Source organism: Microtus ochrogaster, linkage group LG5, assembly GCF_000317375.1.
Source record: "Microtus ochrogaster isolate Prairie Vole_2 linkage group LG5, MicOch1.0, whole genome shotgun sequence".
Lineage (NCBI taxonomy): Eukaryota > Metazoa > Chordata > Mammalia > Rodentia > Cricetidae > Microtus > Microtus ochrogaster.
The window spans coordinates 41,250,830-41,267,993 of record NC_022031.1 but is presented as its reverse complement, the minus strand read 5'-3'; the positions used below and the strand labels follow the sequence as shown (position 1 = coordinate 41,267,993).

The 17,164-nt window shown below is 40.8% G+C and overlaps 1 protein-coding gene across 2 annotated transcripts in view; it reads right to left on the bottom strand.

The window, feature by feature from the left end:
* Positions 1-2,597: 2,597 nt before the first annotated feature.
* Positions 2,598-17,164, bottom strand: part of Ncbp1 (nuclear cap binding protein subunit 1) — a 36,512-nt gene continuing 21,945 nt past the window's right edge. For both annotated transcript variants that reach the window (XM_005362135.2, XM_026786598.1), the window contains 12 exons: positions 15,633-15,697; positions 14,061-14,123; positions 13,175-13,249; positions 12,212-12,315; positions 10,544-10,666; positions 9,042-9,144; positions 8,458-8,551; positions 7,039-7,142; positions 6,311-6,425; positions 5,096-5,224; positions 4,418-4,531; positions 2,598-3,452 (listed from right to left, as the gene is read on the bottom strand). In XM_005362135.2, the coding sequence (XP_005362192.1) occupies positions 3,339-3,452; positions 4,418-4,531; positions 5,096-5,224; positions 6,311-6,425; positions 7,039-7,142; positions 8,458-8,551; positions 9,042-9,144; positions 10,544-10,666; positions 12,212-12,315; positions 13,175-13,249; positions 14,061-14,123; positions 15,633-15,697 (1,203 nt within the window). In that variant the 3' untranslated portion in view covers positions 2,598-3,338. The remainder of the gene's footprint in view (positions 3,453-4,417; positions 4,532-5,095; positions 5,225-6,310; positions 6,426-7,038; positions 7,143-8,457; positions 8,552-9,041; positions 9,145-10,543; positions 10,667-12,211; positions 12,316-13,174; positions 13,250-14,060; positions 14,124-15,632; positions 15,698-17,164) is intronic.

Here is a 17,164-nt window from a genome sequence, read left to right as displayed (position 1 = left end):
GTTCAAGGCCAGCCTGACCTTGCAGAGCAAGTTCCAGGAGAGCCAGACAGGGCTACACAAAGATCAAAGAACCAAAAAAAAAAAAAAAAACCACAACAACAAAACAAAACAAAAAAACAAAAGAATACATACAGATTTCTCTAGAATATAGCTCAGGTAGAACTAGCTGAGGCCGAAGCTGCTCTCAGAACAGAAGCCACTCCTAACTAATAGCATGTACTGTGCCTAAGCATCAGGAAGGAGGCCTACTCTAAGAATCATGTAGCCAAGGGCTATGCATCATTTTGACAGACACCCAAGTTGAGATAAAGTGGGTGTTTTCATCCCTCAGTGTGCTAGGAAGCTTGTACAGCTCACTCTAGTTCAGCAGCTGCACTTGTAGAAAGTCAACCCAAGTAACATGGGCCATCATTACTAAATGTACTCTAGAAACATTCACTAGGGACATTCTGTGTGTTTTTCATGGCTGGCATGTTATATGTGCTATGCTAAATGTTACACCCCAGTAAAAACTGATCTTGGACAGGCAGCCAAACTTTCTTGTAGAGAGAAGTTTCTAGCCTGATGACAGGATATAACTTGGAGTTCTGGCTGCTGTTAAGTATTACTGCATTGTGGGGAGATAAGGTGTTCCGAGACACATGGATTTAACTTCCTGGCTGTGGATTGTAGACAAGTTTTCCTGGGGTTTGCTTCTGTCTGTTGGAAAGATTCAATATGGTGAACCTCGTAACCAGCCTGTAGCAGCCAACAGTTAATGAATGCTCGCTGTCAAGGCCAACACAGTGCAATCTGATTGGCTATATGCCTCTGTTCTCTGGCTGTACCAGATATTACTCGTAGCTCAGGTTGGTAAAGGTTTCTCACACCGTAAACTTTTAGGAATGATACAGTTCTTAGGGAACTAGAACCTCTACCTTGGCAAAAACCTGCTACAGAGAATCAGCACGATGTCACAGAATGCAGTGACATGTCACCTGTCTTTGGGAGCACCCCCCGAAGGAGCAGCTGCTCTCTGCTTTTGCACCTTTTCTTCTGTAAAATACAACAGATGTCAGTGTTCCAGCCGACAGAGCAGGACAGAGCAGGGCATATTAACAGTTTCCAGAAACTACCACCGCACAGGAGGATTCAAAGAAGGGAAGGAGAGCACAAACTTGTAGCTGTAGTGCAAGGATAACGAACTCCACCATGCCTCAGTAAAGGATACGGTTATCAATGCCTTCAATAGTTAGTTGTTTGGCTACTGGAGGACCACAGCCATTTCAAATCAGTCACAGCTTGAGCTGTGTTAAATGGGAAGGAGGAACAGTGTAAACAGGATATTTAACCAGGAACCCAGGTTTTATCTTTCTGAAGTTCTTGCCATCTAACCTTGATCTACTAAATTCAAATGATTAGATGATACTCCCGCTTTAAATGTGGTATTTAAAAAGCCTAGTGATTGAGGAAGGCCATTGGTTAATTAAATAAAGAAGCTGCTTGCCCTGATAGGTTAGAACATAGGTGGGAGGAGCAGACGCTGGGAGGAAGAGGAAGTGAGCTCAGAGACTAGACAGCTCTCCTCGAGGGGGCAGACGCCTCAGAGAGACATGATGCTCCACTCCTGCGGGCAGAGGCGAGAGCTCTGCTCTCTGAGGCACACGCGATGAAGCTCCGACCCAGGATGAAAACGAGCTAGAAGCTCCTGGTAAGCGCACCTTGGGGTGCGACACACATGATTGGAAATGGGTTAGTCCAGGAGCGAGAGTTAGCCAAGAAAAGGGCTAAAGCTAAAGAGCCAAGCAGTGTTTAAGTGAATACAGTTTGTGTGTTGTTATTTCGGGTAAAGCTAGCCGGAGGCGGCCGGGGTACGGCCGGGGTTCTGGGGACACAGCCCCGCCGCACCTATTACTACAGCCTAGGAATTCCCATGTAATAAGACATTGCATTCTACAGCCACTGAATGTATGGTTATTAAAGACCCATATATCCAAACAGACAATTGTAACGTATTCTTACTAGAATATAACATATACAAAAATAACAAATGCACAAAATTACTACCAGTAATTATATCATTATTAGCAGATTTTTCTAAGGTTTAATGAGAAGTTTAAAAATCCTAGAAATTTGGAATGTTAGGAAATGTGTTATCTTACACTCATTTCACTCAAGCTTCAATAGGCTCAGGGAACAATTATCTGCCTCAGAACCCAGAGACAAGCTCCAAGCCACACTGAATTCCAAGTCCATCTCAGCTCATTTATCGCTTGCTGCACATCAGTTTGTGACATTACGGGATCTTACACAAATCCTTCTTGGAGGGCAGGGCATGACCAGATGCTTTTCCACAATGGCTGCCAAATTTGCAATTTTGCAATCACCTGAGAGGCAGAAAAACTGCTGCCATCGCCGTTGTATGTAGTGATATTTTATTTGTATTTTAATAAATAAAGCTTGCCTGAAGATCAGAGAGTAAAACAACTGCACCTACCAACCTTACAGACCAGGCAGTGGTGACACACACTAGTAGCCACACTAGTTTGCCACAGAAACCTGGCGGTAGTGGTGCACGCTTTTAATCCCAGCCCTAGAGAGGAATATAAGATGGGAGGAGACAGCTCTCAGTCTCATTCTGAGATTCCTGGAGGCAGGATCGCCATTTCAGACTAAGGGAGAGGTAAGAGCTAAGGGCTGGCTGTTCTGCTTTTCTGACCTTCAGGCTGAACTCCAATTTCTGTCTCTGGGTTTTTATTATTCGTGCTATAATTGTACCTCGAGATCACTGGAAGCTGGGTGGCTTCTAGTTTGGCAAATTTGGGGATTAGTAATAACAATTTTTTATTCTAACAAGTAGTGTCATAAGATGGTTACTCAAAAGCATTTGCAAGAAAGCTTCAGATAGAGGCTAAGTACATCTCCGTAAGAAAAGAGACTAAGATAATAAATCATGAAATACCAAAGTTTAAAAAACAGAACTTAGGTTTATTCCAGCCATGTTGCTCAAGAGCAGAGAAAAGCTAGGCTCCCTGGTGTCCGTTGGTTGTACTCACTACTTTGCAAGCCTGACCTTGCATTGCACACACCTCAAGCCTGCTGTTTTGTGCCCTAAGAAGAAGCATCAAATTCATCACAGGAAAGCTGTGTCTCACATATATACAACGTTACGGCCACCATAACATTGCTGTCATCAAGCAACACTTGCCCTTCAGGGCAACTAAGGGAAATGTCATACTCTGGGCTCTCCTCCCCGGTTCTGTTAGGAAGTGAAAGGCTACTACAAGAAAGCAAACATTCAAACCATCAAAAATAAGACAAATTATTTCAAGATAACAAAAAGGGAAGAAACATGACTATTAGGCCTGCAGAGCACAGAACTGCTGGAACACAGCCAGGATGTGAGGGTCTAGCTCGGCAGTGAAAAGCAAGTTCTCCAGGGTCATCATGTACTGCTGGATTATCTGGTGATGCTGTGGACACAGAAAAGAGCCCTGGGTCAGGAAACCAAACGCAAGCAACCTTGCAGATCATTTTCCTCACAGCCCACCCATGCTGAGGAGGGACAAAAAATAGGGCGAACATCCCCAGAGAAGATTTGAGAGAGCAGGCAGGGAAAGGAGCGGAGGGATGTACAATGATGTAAAACCAAACCCAGTTTTAACAGCCTTCCTATGGAATCCTTGATGCAAAGCACGGCAGGAAGCAGCAGACAAATTCAGAGGGTGTCCGACACAACACATTACAGCTTTTTGAAAAGCAGCCTGACTAGGGAGCCAAGGCATCAAAAAACGAGAACCTTTTCTCTGACGACTAAAATGCACTCAAAAATTTCTAGAAGACTAGGGGCTCTCGGTTAGCTTTTGAACTGGCTAGTCACTACAAGTGCCTGGGAGAGAATTACTATTTGGAGGCTTAAAGAATAGAACTTTAGAATGATTACTTTAGAAATGGTTACTTTCCTAGAACAAGGGAGAACTTAGGGAGTTAATGCCTTGAAGAGGAAAAAATGAAGCTAACACCCCTACACATCAATGTCTGGAAGCAGATGTTGGTACTCTGTGTCCAGAGACCCCAGGGGTTTACCTTGCTCCTGTGGACATGTTTACTATGGGAATTTAAGATGTTAAAATACCTTTATGAATCTAATCCCCCTCTTACATTTTAGATTACAGCTATGCTGGGCTCCCTACCACGGAAAATGGCAACCCAGAATATGAGTGATATAAAACCAATCTGTCTAAATATTCTGATGAACAGTAGTGTCAACAAATGGACATAAACTAAAGGGCCTATAGGAACTACATAACCTCATACCCTCCCTCCTGATATACTTTATGAGGACTTTTTGTGGTCTTATTCATGGCAGACAAGTGTTTTACCACTGAGATTCCTGAGGATTTTTTAAATCAGAACGCCTGTGTGACTGAACACAAACCTGCAGGAAGATCTGCTGCAGCCTCTCTATGCAGTTCTTATACCACGGGGTCAGTATGCTGGTGCCATCAGTTTCACATCGTGCCAAGTGCTCAGTTAGGATCATGATGAAACGCTGGAGAGGATGGCAGTGGAGGAAGCATTAGAGGGAGAACAACTGCTGAACAAATCCAAACCCAGAGTTCTCAATGGTCTTGTTGCTCCACCAAACTGCTGTGTACTCCTGACTTTCAGGACTGTCAGCTTAGCAAAGGAGAGATTTAATGTTAAATCCTTTAACCTCAGGTTAGAGAGATGGCTCAAAGGTAAAAAACACTGGCTGTTCTTCCAGAGGTCCTAGTTCAATTTCCAGCAACCACAAGTTATCTCACAATCATCTATAAGGAGATCTGGTGCCCTCTTCTGGCATGCAGGCAGAACACTGCATACATACAATTACAATCTATGTGCAAAAATGTTCATAGGAAAGAAGGCGGTCACCTAAATCATCAACTGTAAGAGATAAATGACACAGATATGTAAACAATGAGCAGACAGCACAGATTCACTGCAGCCTCCAAGCAGTGACACGCACAATTCTGCAAAGTTCTGTGTCCTCACTATTTTTGTGATTAAAAACAGCAACTTTTCAAACCAAGGGAATGGCTCCTTTTTTATCCCATATGCCAAGCTGGCTTACCTGGAAGATGACGAGGAAAAGGTTCTTCTGTTCACTCTGAGCAGACTCTACTTTCTCCTGCAGTCGTTCTATTTGCTCCTCCAGGGCCCCATCTTTCCTATCACTGCTTCTGTCATCGTCATCACTTCGCTACAAAAGGCATAGGAACAAAGTAACAATCCAATGCACAGAATCCATCAAGAAAGGTGAATGACTATAATGCCAGGCTTTGCTATGTGGCTTGGGTTGGCCTTGAATCATGTATAATCTTCCTGCCTCCACTTTCGAGCGCTGGTTTTGAGGGTGGGAGCTCAGAGATGCTAGGCAAGTGATTTTTATCACTGAGCTATGCCCCTAGCCCTGGGGAAGGGTTTTATATTAAAGGGCTTTTATTCTTATAGTGACAGCTCTGGGAAAACTTAGTGGTACTAGTCGTGGGGTAATGACTATGAGGTGCATCAGCTATGGCCAGCTCAGTCATTAAACTTACTAATATCTTTCCCTTATCTTCTACTCTGGTGGAAACACTAAATACCAGGGAATACTGTCATGGAGAACACTCACTATTATCATTTATTTATTTACTTACCTATTTATTTATTTTTCCGGGATAGGTTTTTCTGTATAGCCCTGGCTGTACTGACCCGAACTCAGAGATTGTCTTGCTTCTGACTCCTAAGTGCTGGGATTAAGGCATGCACCACCACCACCCAGTGAGAATACTAATATAAGTCAGGATCCAGCCAGCTCACTGCTTCCCTGTAAACCAGTGCTTCTCAACTTTCCTAAAGCTGTGATCCTGTAATTCAGTCCCTCATTTTGTGATCCCACAATCATAAACTTACTTTGTTACTACTTCATACTGTAATTTTGTTACTGTTATGATCATAAGATAAATATCTGACATTCGACCTCCAAAGCGGCTGCAACCCGTAGATTGAGAACTACGGTTCTAACACAATTTTTATTTCCATGATAAGTACTGACAAGTTGGGACTTGAAACTGACTTGCACCACCTTACCACATAGCATCTATGATTGTCTCCCTTCCCCTTTGTGCAGACTCAGAAATACACACAGACTTTTCTGGGAAGCCAAGGTAGAGATGTAAACTAGAGAAAAAAACTCTGTGATTAGCGTCAGTCCCACGGCACACAACTGTCAAGGCATGGACTCCCACTACCCTGCGGACTAGGTCGTAACCTCTAACCACGCAGGATTCAGCACACAACTTACTCGTTTGTGTTGTCTTGCCAGTTTCTCTTTAGCTTCTTCGAGCTCTTTCTGGATCTTTAAAACATGTTTGTTCATCTTACGAATTGTAGAGTGCAAAATTTCCCAAACAAACAACCTGAACATAATACAGCAGCTGGTTAATGTATGCTAAGCTACACTTACAGAGAAAACATCAGTTTTTCAGACTACCATTCCTAAGGGCTGATAGGGCCTTCTATCCCCTGGGCAGAGTTATGTATTCTCCAGCAACACTTAATTCACCACTGCTGTGAGTTCTGAGAGCATCTAGCTCCATTCACCTGACTCAGGTGGGCTCCCAGAAGGCAGTACCATACCAGTACTTGTTTAGCCCTTAAAACATAGAGTTGGTTTTCTCCTTCCACCAGGTGAGTTCTGAGGATCAAACCAGGAAACTCAGCTCACTAAGCCTGACAGGAAGCTCCACGACCCACTGAGCCATCTTGTTGGCCCTGTTAAAACTTCTGAACACATCTGTCACCTCAGGACTCAGTATTTCGGACCAGCGTGTGCTGGCAGTAACAGGTACAGTGGAGAAGTTAAAGGGCTGTCATAAGAGTTTAATTTGATCTCATTTGCTTTCATTGCATGTCAATCTCGGCTGTCCTGGTTGTGATCATCTTTAAAACCTGTGTAACTTCATAAAAATGTTACCAGGTGATATGAACTACTTCACACAGGTTATACGCACTCTAAATTCTGGTTCAAACCTTGTGAAGTCACGAGACAGCTCCGATGAGAAGATCCAGTTTGCTACTGCTGAACAGTCAACAATCTGCGTGCGAATCATCTTATCAACCAGGACAGCAATCATCTACAATGGAAACAGAGACAGGGTCAAGCTTGACTGATAAGTGGGCAAAACGACAATGCTATGAAAATAAGTTAGCAGGGCTATAAAATTTGATTTCAATGGCGATGGAACTGACCAGTTTAAGCAATAGGTCTTCATTTTTATTTTTTCTTCTAGGAGAGAAAGGTGGTCTTGAACTCCTGATTTTTTTTTTTTTACCATTTCCTCCCAAGTGCTGCAATTACAGGGATGTGCCACCATTCCTGATTTAACTAGTCAGTCTTTAGACTTAGTTTGCTCTTTGCTAGGCTCTAAATACTGTAAGAAATACTGTGTTAACAATAAAGATTGCATGAAAAGAAACTCTGGAATTTAATAGCACTTAATATTTGGGAAATTTTACTTGATAATACTTCTATAAAATATGTGTGTATATAATTTCAATTGAAATCTCCAGTTGAAAAACAGCATCTTATGGGTCTTGTTTATAGAAATGGATAAACATAACTACTTTCTACAAAATACTGCTGTCCAGCAGCAGTTTTCTCACTCAGCATCTAATATGTGTGGGAATGCAGTAGCACAAACCAACCACAATGCCGTATGAAGAACATTAGCAAGGGCTGACGAGATGGTTCAGTTGGCTAAGACACTTGATGTTCAGCTTGACAACACAAGTTCAATACCCAGGACCCACTGGGCGGAAGGAGAGAACTGACCTAAATTTGTCATCTGACTTCACACAAGCTCTGTGGCTTTCCCATGTACTCCCAGTCAACAAATCAATATAATTTAAGAATTTATCACAAAGAAGGTATCAATTATTTCTACAACACAGAGTTTACGGATTAATAATAACTATTATTACTGTAATAACCATTCTACTGGCGGATTCAAATATACTTAATTTCTAATCTGCACACCTACATAGCTAGGATATGGTGTGGGAAGTCCTTCTGTATATGTATTGCTATTGCTGGTTAATGAATAAAGAAGCTGCTTTGGCATATAATAGGACAGAATAGAGCTAGGAGGGAAAACTAACTGAATGCTGGGAGAAAGCAGGTAGAGTCAGAGAGGCCTTGTAGCTGCCAGAGGAGAAAGACGCAAGCTGCTAGCTGGAACCTTGTCTGTAGGCCAACCTCATAGTAAAATATAAAATAATAGAAATGGGTTAATTTAAGATGAACAGCTAGCTGGAAACATGCATAAGCTAATAGGCCAAGCAGTATTTTAATTAATACAGTTTCTGTGTGCTTATTTTGGGTCTGGGTGTCCAGGAAATGAACAAGCAGGCTCCCCCGACACTCACTATGTCTAAATAAATAGTTGTTACCTGTGGATGATTCCTCCAAACTTCAAACATAACTCTCAGCACATGTAACTTCCCCTCATCACTTTCTGCGAGAGTTTTGAAGACTTCATGAAACCTTTAGACGAAGGTGAAAAATACGACATGTAATTACACAAAAGCCTTTTCAAAGTCCCTTTAATCTTACTCAATTTAAAAACATAATATGCAAATGCAAGATAACCAAAGTAATCCCTAAATACATAAAAGCATTAGACTTTGGCCTGCAAAGAAGCTGCCACCAACTTGTGAGAGCACTCTCTTTTACTCTGGATGCTTACCACATCTGCTCTCTCTTTAGGGGCCAACCTTGGGGTGGGCTTTCATTTCTGCTCTATCTCTTTGGAAAGACAGACAGGCTGGACCTCTCTCCCCACCTCTCTGCCTGTGTGAATGACTGTACTAGCTCACCTGCCACACGTACATCTACACTGTATACTCAACCATGGGGAGCATTCTGGCCACCACAAACAGAATCTCATGCTATCAAATTATGTAGTAAGATCTTCATATTTAACAATTTTAGGCAAAAATTACTACAGCATTGGTATTCAAATGCACATACTTACTTTGCAAGAGCACTGAAGGAGTGACTGAAGGATTTGGCTGCCAAGTGCAGCAGAGTCTGCACAAAGACCTCTATCTTCAATGGGTTAAAACTGAAGCCTTCATCTGAAAACATTTGCAGTTCGAAATAAACATTAAGTACAGTAATTTCTTGGTGCCAAACCCAGGGACGCTAAGCAGGATAGCGTGCTCTTAAGACACTCATATAATAATCTGTCAGTAAAAGTAAATAATCAAAGTCTACTCAAAATATAAAACGAGGCCGGGACAGCCAAACTACATAATGAGACCTCATCTCAACCCACCATCGAGAAAGCATACCCTTAATTCTCTCCTTTTTGGAGTAATTTTCCCAATTCTTCTATAAAATTCAGTGTTTTGGTTTTTTTGCTTTTTTAAATTTATGACAGGGTCTTACTACGTACTTCTGGTTAGCCTGGGACTTGATATACAGACCAAATCTCAAACTGCTTGGATTATCAGGTTTTTACCATCATGCCTGGTTTAAGACCCATTTCCTTAAAAATAAATCCCATATATCGCTTCCTTTATATTCTGTCTAGAAAGTGTCAAATATTAATTAAAGCAAAAGCAGCAAACCTTTTAACCACTATATTAAGATATCTGCCAGAGTCTAAATTTAGTATAATCATGGTTGGCTGACACCTCCTAGGTGTACTCCCCAACCATATGGCGGGCTCTGTAGACTTGTCATCTGCTCTTACCATCTGGCTTTGTGTGCTTTACACTGGCTTACTTATTCTAAGTAACTATTTCACCGCATGTTTTAAACAGTATTAGAGACCTCTTGCAGTACTTCTTTCCTTATCCACTCACAAATCAGGTAACTTGCATGTCAGTACAACTCTGCCAATTTCCTCATTCATACTAGGAAAATACAACAAAGCTAAGATGCTGGCTGAAATAGCATGCTATATACTAAGTAAAGATTAGGTATTATTAGTACTGTAGTAGTTTATAATTTAGAGAAAACATCAATTATATCAAAAATATCTAACACACTAAGATTTCCCATTCAGCAATCCAAATATATACTAAAAGCATAAATATTAAAAAAATTCCTTGAATAAGCAATGTGTGATTTACTTTGTATATAGGACATGTTTTGTTTTTTTTGTTTTGTTTTGTTTTTTGTTAACGGTTGCTTGTTTCTGAGACAAGCCCTCATTATGTAGTTCTGGCTGGCTTGAAATTCATTATGTAATCTAGGCTGGCCTTAACTCATAGGGATCCACCTGCCTCTGTCTCCCAAGAGCTGGGATAAAAGGCGTGGACTACCACATCCAGCATGGTTTATATTCTCAATATAACTTCACAGGGATTTTAGGGCCTCTTCGGTAAGGGGGTGAATATGCAGGTCCTAAGAGCAGCAGATCGACTGCTGTATGAGCACCCACAGGATTTGATAGAGCTCATGTTTCATCAGAGCTGTGGATGCTTTAATGTGGCCTATGTGCCTAGGCTGAAGAAGTAAGTTTCTTACCGTTATCATCATCCTGGTTAGGATTTGGTACGTCCTTCAGAATGCTGAAGATTTCATCATTAGTTGCCTTACTTTTAAAAGCAACAGATAAACAGAGTGCCACGGAATGTCCAGGAAGAGAATCTAGATACAGAGCAGAGGGGAAGGTAGATCAAGCTGGCTCTGTGAGCAGCTAATAGCAGACTTTAAAATAGAACACCCCTCAGCTGAGATCAGCATTTAAACCATTTATGATACTATATATGAAAGCTTCACCCAATTCAATGTTTTGTTAGTTTTTTTTTTTCTATCTAGACTAAGAGGCTCTGTGCTTACTGTTAGGGTTTTGTGAGTGTGTGTTCATGGTATAGAAGTCATGTTAAGAGCGAAGGCATCATCAAAGTAACAGGAAATCTACTTTCAGTGCAGACAATGAAGACAACATTAAGACCTGTAATGACTGATGTCTATTGCAACAGGTCACAACAAAGACACAGCTAACACTTGTTGTGAGCCTGTCCCTGAAAGTGGAAGAAAATTCTATGAAAACCAACCAAACAAACAAACAAAAAAAAAAAAATTAAAAAAAAAAAACACACCAAGAAAATAAGAACTCTTTGTCACCAAGAAATTTAGTTCAGAAGTAGACAGAAAGCATTTTTATGAAATAGGTTAACTAAAGATTAAAATTATTTTACAAATAACAAACTTGGGCCAGACCTAAGGAAGAAACAGGAACTAGAGATTAAAGGGCTTTCTGTATTGAGGTAATATAATTGCACAGAGCAAGGAAGAGCAGAGTTTTCAGACACAGAGAACTTCCTTGCAGCACAAACCATGAGGCTCATGAATGAACTACAACATTCAGTGCAATTGCAACAGCACAGCGGGATAACCGACATCTACCTCGGTACCACTGGCCACCACTGCACATACTGCCTTCACAAAGCATAAACTATGCAAAGCAGAAAGACCACAGCAATTCCAGAACCTCTGATTCAAGGTGCAAGTGGTATAAGTCATGTTTGCAAATTTACTTTTAGAAGCAGACTGCCATGTGCTCCCAGCTCGTCTCATGTCAACTTGACACAAGCTAGTCATCTGAAAGGAGGGAACCTCAACTGAGAAAACGCGTCATAAGATCCATCTGTAGCAAGCCAGTAAGCAGCACTCCTCTATGGCCTCTGCATCAGCTCCTGCCTCCAGGTTCCTGGCCTGCTTGGGTTCCTGCCTTAACTTCCTTCAATGATGAGCAGTGATATGGAAATATAAGCCAAATATACACTTTCCTTCTCAACTTGCTTTTGGTCATGGTGTTCCATCATAGCAACAGTAACCCTTACAAAGACAAGATGATAACCAATTTAAGAAGTCTCCATCATAACAAATATACACTTTCAGTTTCAGTACATTCCAGGTATAAATTCATCTTACTATTTTTTGTACCATATTAAAATGTCATATATAAAACAATGTAAACAATATAAATAGAAAAACGCTGTAAGTTGATAACTACTAATTAGATAACAACAAAATCCTTAATCTAGTGACTAATGATGGGTCACTTTTCAAATAAAGAAATTCAATTCTAAGAAAAAGTCAATTTTTCCTCCTATAACTAAATGGCTTCAGAGCATCATGGACCAGTACTTTTTAAGGAGAGAGATTTCAAGCTGTTTCATTACTTACTGCTACTTTCATCTCCATACTTGTAAATGCAGGTTGGGTTTGCAGGACACAGAGCTGAGAAGGTGGGAGGAACAATATCTAATATATGTTGATGGTAAGACAACCTACAACACAAATAAGAGCCTCAGAAAAGGTCTCATGTTTTAGTCTTCGGTAATACTCAACTTGTCCAGAGAGCCAGGATCCAAAATCCCAAACTCAGTGGACAACCAAGAAGCAAACGGGGACAAAGTCCTCCAGGCATGTGAGTAAGTCAGCACAAGTAAACCCGGCCTGCCTCAAAATGCACTGACTTTGCATTAAGGTGTAGGCTGGGGCATCCCCCAGTCGGGTGGTGAAGGGCTGGGTGGAGGGGTAAGGCTGGCATGGCTGGGAGGCTGGTTGTGATGCACCAAAGAAAGGAAGAGCCAAGTTTTTTACCACCTGACAAAGCATTTATATATCATGTTATAGATAAGGGATGGCTAAAAACAATGTTGGGTTGGATGTAACACAGAGAGAAAAGTATTTAGAGATAAATGTAATTTGTGTCTTTCCAAAGGGCTAAACCTACTTATCCCTCAAAAAATACACATTAAAAGCTCAGATCACAGTTCCCCCAAAACATAATTCTATTTTTATAAACTAAGGCTTTTTAAATAGAAGACTCTAGAGGAGGACTAAGAAAACACAAATTAGACAAAAATGCAAGCTTAGAAAATGAGAAAATTCTCATAAATGTTGGGGGACATTAAAACTATCTTTTGGTTTAATTCACATAAAATCCAATGTGATTAATTGCAGCCGAAATACTAATTAAAATGTGAGGTGGAAGATGGACAAAGACCAGGATTTAACAAAGAATACTGTGGACATGCATCAGAAATGCAAAGGTGAGAGAATCAGATGCTAACCAGTTCAAGCCATCTCCTCAGGAGAAGCAGAGAGACCTAAATCAAGGAGGAAATACACAGGCTTATTTACCTCATGCATTTTTCTAGAACTTCTCTTACGAACTTTGGTTTGGGACTTTCAAGATCCTGAGTGAGACAATCAGACCTGAGGAGGAAATGTGGTTTTTTTTAAGTTTATATATATATATAAAAGATATATATATATATCTTTGTATATATAATCTTCATTTCCTGACTTACAATAGGGTCTTCCTACCTATTATCTCATCCATATATAGTAACTAATACTGGAGACAACAGACTTTGTTTTTGTTATTTTCCAAGCCAGGGTTCCTCTGTGTAATAGCCCTGGCTGTTCTAGAACTCACTTTGTAGACAGACAGGTCTCAAACTCAGAGATCCACCCGCCTCCACCTCCCAAGTGCTGAGATTAAAGGTGTGTGCCACCACTGCCCAGCACAACAGACTATCTTAAAGTGAGTTTTAAATAGGAAGGTTCTTTTGTGTATGTGTATATTCATGTGCTGTTCTCCTGGTGTGCTTGCTTTGGTTTCTCACTAGGCTGGCTAGTCAGTGAGCTTCAGGGATCTGCTGACCTCTATGCCCCCAGTGCTGGGAATAGAAGCCCATGCCTCCATGCCTGGCTTTATTTTTTTTTTTTTTTTTTGGTTTTTCGAGACAGTTTATTTTTTTAAACAAACAAACAAACAACAAAAAACCAGGATTTCACTGTGTAGTGCTGGCTGGTCTGGAACTTACTACATAGACCAGGCTGGCCTTGAACTCACAAAAGATTGATCTGCCTCTGCCTTCTGAGTGCTGGGCTTAAAGGAGTGTACCACCATGCAGGACTCAATAGCAGCCTTTTAAACATGGGCTCTGTGGCAAGCACTTTACAGACTTAGAGATCTCTAATGTAAGTTTCTGAATAAGGTAGAATAAAACATTACACTTACCAATCTTCCCAGCTCCAACGGAACTGGAAGTTACTTAGATGATGAGAAAACCAATTAATAAACCTACATTGGGGAGTGGGGCAGGGGAGAAGAGAAAGGAAGAATGCAATTTAGACCAGCAATTCATGCGGCTAAACCTTGTCTTTCACACCCCACTCACTCACTCCCTGTGGCTCTTTGACTGTTTTCTCAGCAAAGACTCTAGCTCGCTGTCTTATAGTCCCCAGCTATCTCAGTTCACATGACGGTGCATCCTTTTATTCTTGTTAGGCAACAGACATGATTTAAGCTCATACTTTGTGCAAAATATTCATAAATGATTCTCACAGCTATGAAGGAGTATATTATTTTTTCTCCTATAACTGTTGATGAAATGGAAGCAGTAAAAAAATGTAGTTAAATGTTTATAAATAATTGACAAATAGCAGAACTAAAGTAAGCCTGTCATACGTTGTTGGGAACTGAACCTGGGTTCCTGGGAGAGCGCTCTTAACCACTGAGCCTTAGTTAATCCATTAGTTAGTCAATCCAACACTTAGTTTCTTACATTTATATTATGACCTTTTAAAAAACTTTAATTTATGTGTTTATGTTATATGTGCACATGTATAGAGTGGCAGAGGCCAGAGCGTGGAGATGGTTAAAAAACTGCCTGAAGTGGGTGGGAGCAGAGAACCAAACTCGGGTCCTCTGTAAGAGCAGCAAGTGCCGTAACTGCTGAGCCAGCCCTCCACACCCACTACAACCTTTTCATGACAGTCTGTATGCATTAAGTCCCACTTAAAATATACTTAGTTCTCTAGTCAAGAGAGATCTTACTGTGTTAAATAGTGCTGTGAAGGTCATAAGAGTACTCAAAATGTTTACAGAATTGATACTCTACTAGAGCACAGACACTGGAAGACACTTTCTTAAAGTACTTCCATCAAAAATCTGACTTCAATCACTTGAATTTTTCAGGGTCACTGACAAGAGTCCCAATTTTAATAAAGAATTTGGGTAAAAGATATGGAAATTGGACAACTGTTAAATTCTTCTTCCAATCTGATTTGGGAAATGGACAGAAGAAAAAAAGAACCAGCTGGCAGTCACACAGACTTTCCCAAAAGAAAACAGTGAGAATGAAATGACCACGCTGTAACAATCCAAGACAGGTTTTATACATTTATTTAAAATAAATGGAGTCTTACAGCTGCAGGGCTGAAGATACTCCTCTGGAATTATTTTCAAAACAGATAATCTATAAGTGTTTATATATAATAAGTATAGTACTAAATTTATCATTCAAAGTAAGCTTATCTTAAAGACTTACATATGCAATTAAGTAGGGAAAGTTAAATGATGCCTAAGCTTCAAGTGCTCAAGTAAGAACTGGAATTAAAGAGAAGCAAGAACGGGCATCATCAGAGGCTGAAACAGACTAGAAGTCATGGTGTTCTAACAAGCAAGCTGTCACACAAAGGGGTCTGGAAAACAGGGAACAATTTGGGAACCCTTAAGACAGCCCTCTGATAAACTCTTGAGGGTGCTAACATAACCGTCAGTACAGAAGAAACCAAACCAATGCTGTACCTGTCTACACACGTAGTGCTCATCGTGTCCAGACGCATATACAGCATCTCAGTCGCCTGTGCGAGCTGTGCATTGAAGGTAAGGAAAACTCCTTTCCACTCTCCTTTAGAGCACGCTGTGACGTGAGAAACAAACCGTGGCCTCTCAGCCTGCATCACCAACAACTTCATGTGCCTTTCACCCTGTTGTTTCCCGAGCTCTGAATCTGACTGTATCCACCTCTGTGAAATACCAGCTACTATTTTCATCACCTCTACAATCTCCCCAGACTTTTGTAATTCAGTCCTTCCTCAGTCATTCTAGACCTCTCCCCTCAAGCATCTAATGGTCTCTTGTCATTAAAGGATTTTCACATTTTTCTAGAATTTTACAAAAACAGTATCAAGACCTGTGAATCTGTTATCGTTCCTTCAGCATAAATTATTTTTCAACTCATGCTGTCACTGTAATAAAAACAAGTTCTCTTTGTTGAATATTATCATTACAAGAAACAAACTGTTTATCCATGTGCTGTTGGAGATTCAGGTTATTTCTGGTTTCAAAATATTATAAAAAAAATTTATAAACATTGTGCCCAGTTCTCTCTAAAACCTCATACCAAAAACCAACATTACCATAAAACAAACAAAAAACAAATACAAAAATAAAACATTTTCTAAAAACTGTAGCAACCACCAGGAAGAAACCACCTTTGAAGAAAATTTCATAGGAAATAATTAGAGATGGACGCTCGGGACATACAAAAAGAAATGGACACCAAGAATGATAGGGACAGATACATCTAAATGGATATCATGCATATTTTTTTCTTTCAAATGCAAAAAAGATAAAATAAGCATACTAGAAGGGGTTTTCTGATCTTTTTATTATCGGAAAGCAAGGCCAGAACCGAGGAGAAAGGTATGTCTGTTATGCGTGTGTGCACAAACATACATGGGGAGGGGACAAAATGTAGTAACAACTAAAACACTTTATAATCTAAGAATCAGACAGTAAGAAAAATAAAATGGGCATGAGAAACTGTGCGATCAAATGACACTGTCACACTGGAGAGGAGTGCAGTGGCTTACAAGACACACAGGAATGGAAGGATGCAGCAAGCTGTAAGGAGAGCTATCTTAGCTAAAGAAAGCTGTTGAGGCTTATTATTAACAATCCAGAAGCACCATGGATCTATGTGGAAGAGGAAGGAGGTGGAGAGACTGAAGAGACAGAGGTGGGGATGACTCTAAAGACACAGCAGAATCTTCCAGACACCGCAGGGCTGAGACACAGGAGCTCCCAGAGCTGCGACAGCATGCACAAGGCGTGCCCAGGTTCAGGTCAGACAAAATCCCAGCATGAGGAGGGCAAGTGGACACAGAGCTGACCCTAGCCAAGACTCTCTGCAGCTGTCTCCAGTTGAGTGTCACTGGGTTATCAACCAGACTCCAGGGCAGGCCATGTACAGGAGCTGGCTAACATGAAACAAACTCCATGTTTGTGTATGTGTGTGTTCTGTTTTAGTATTTTCTTTTCCCCTCCCAATTTTC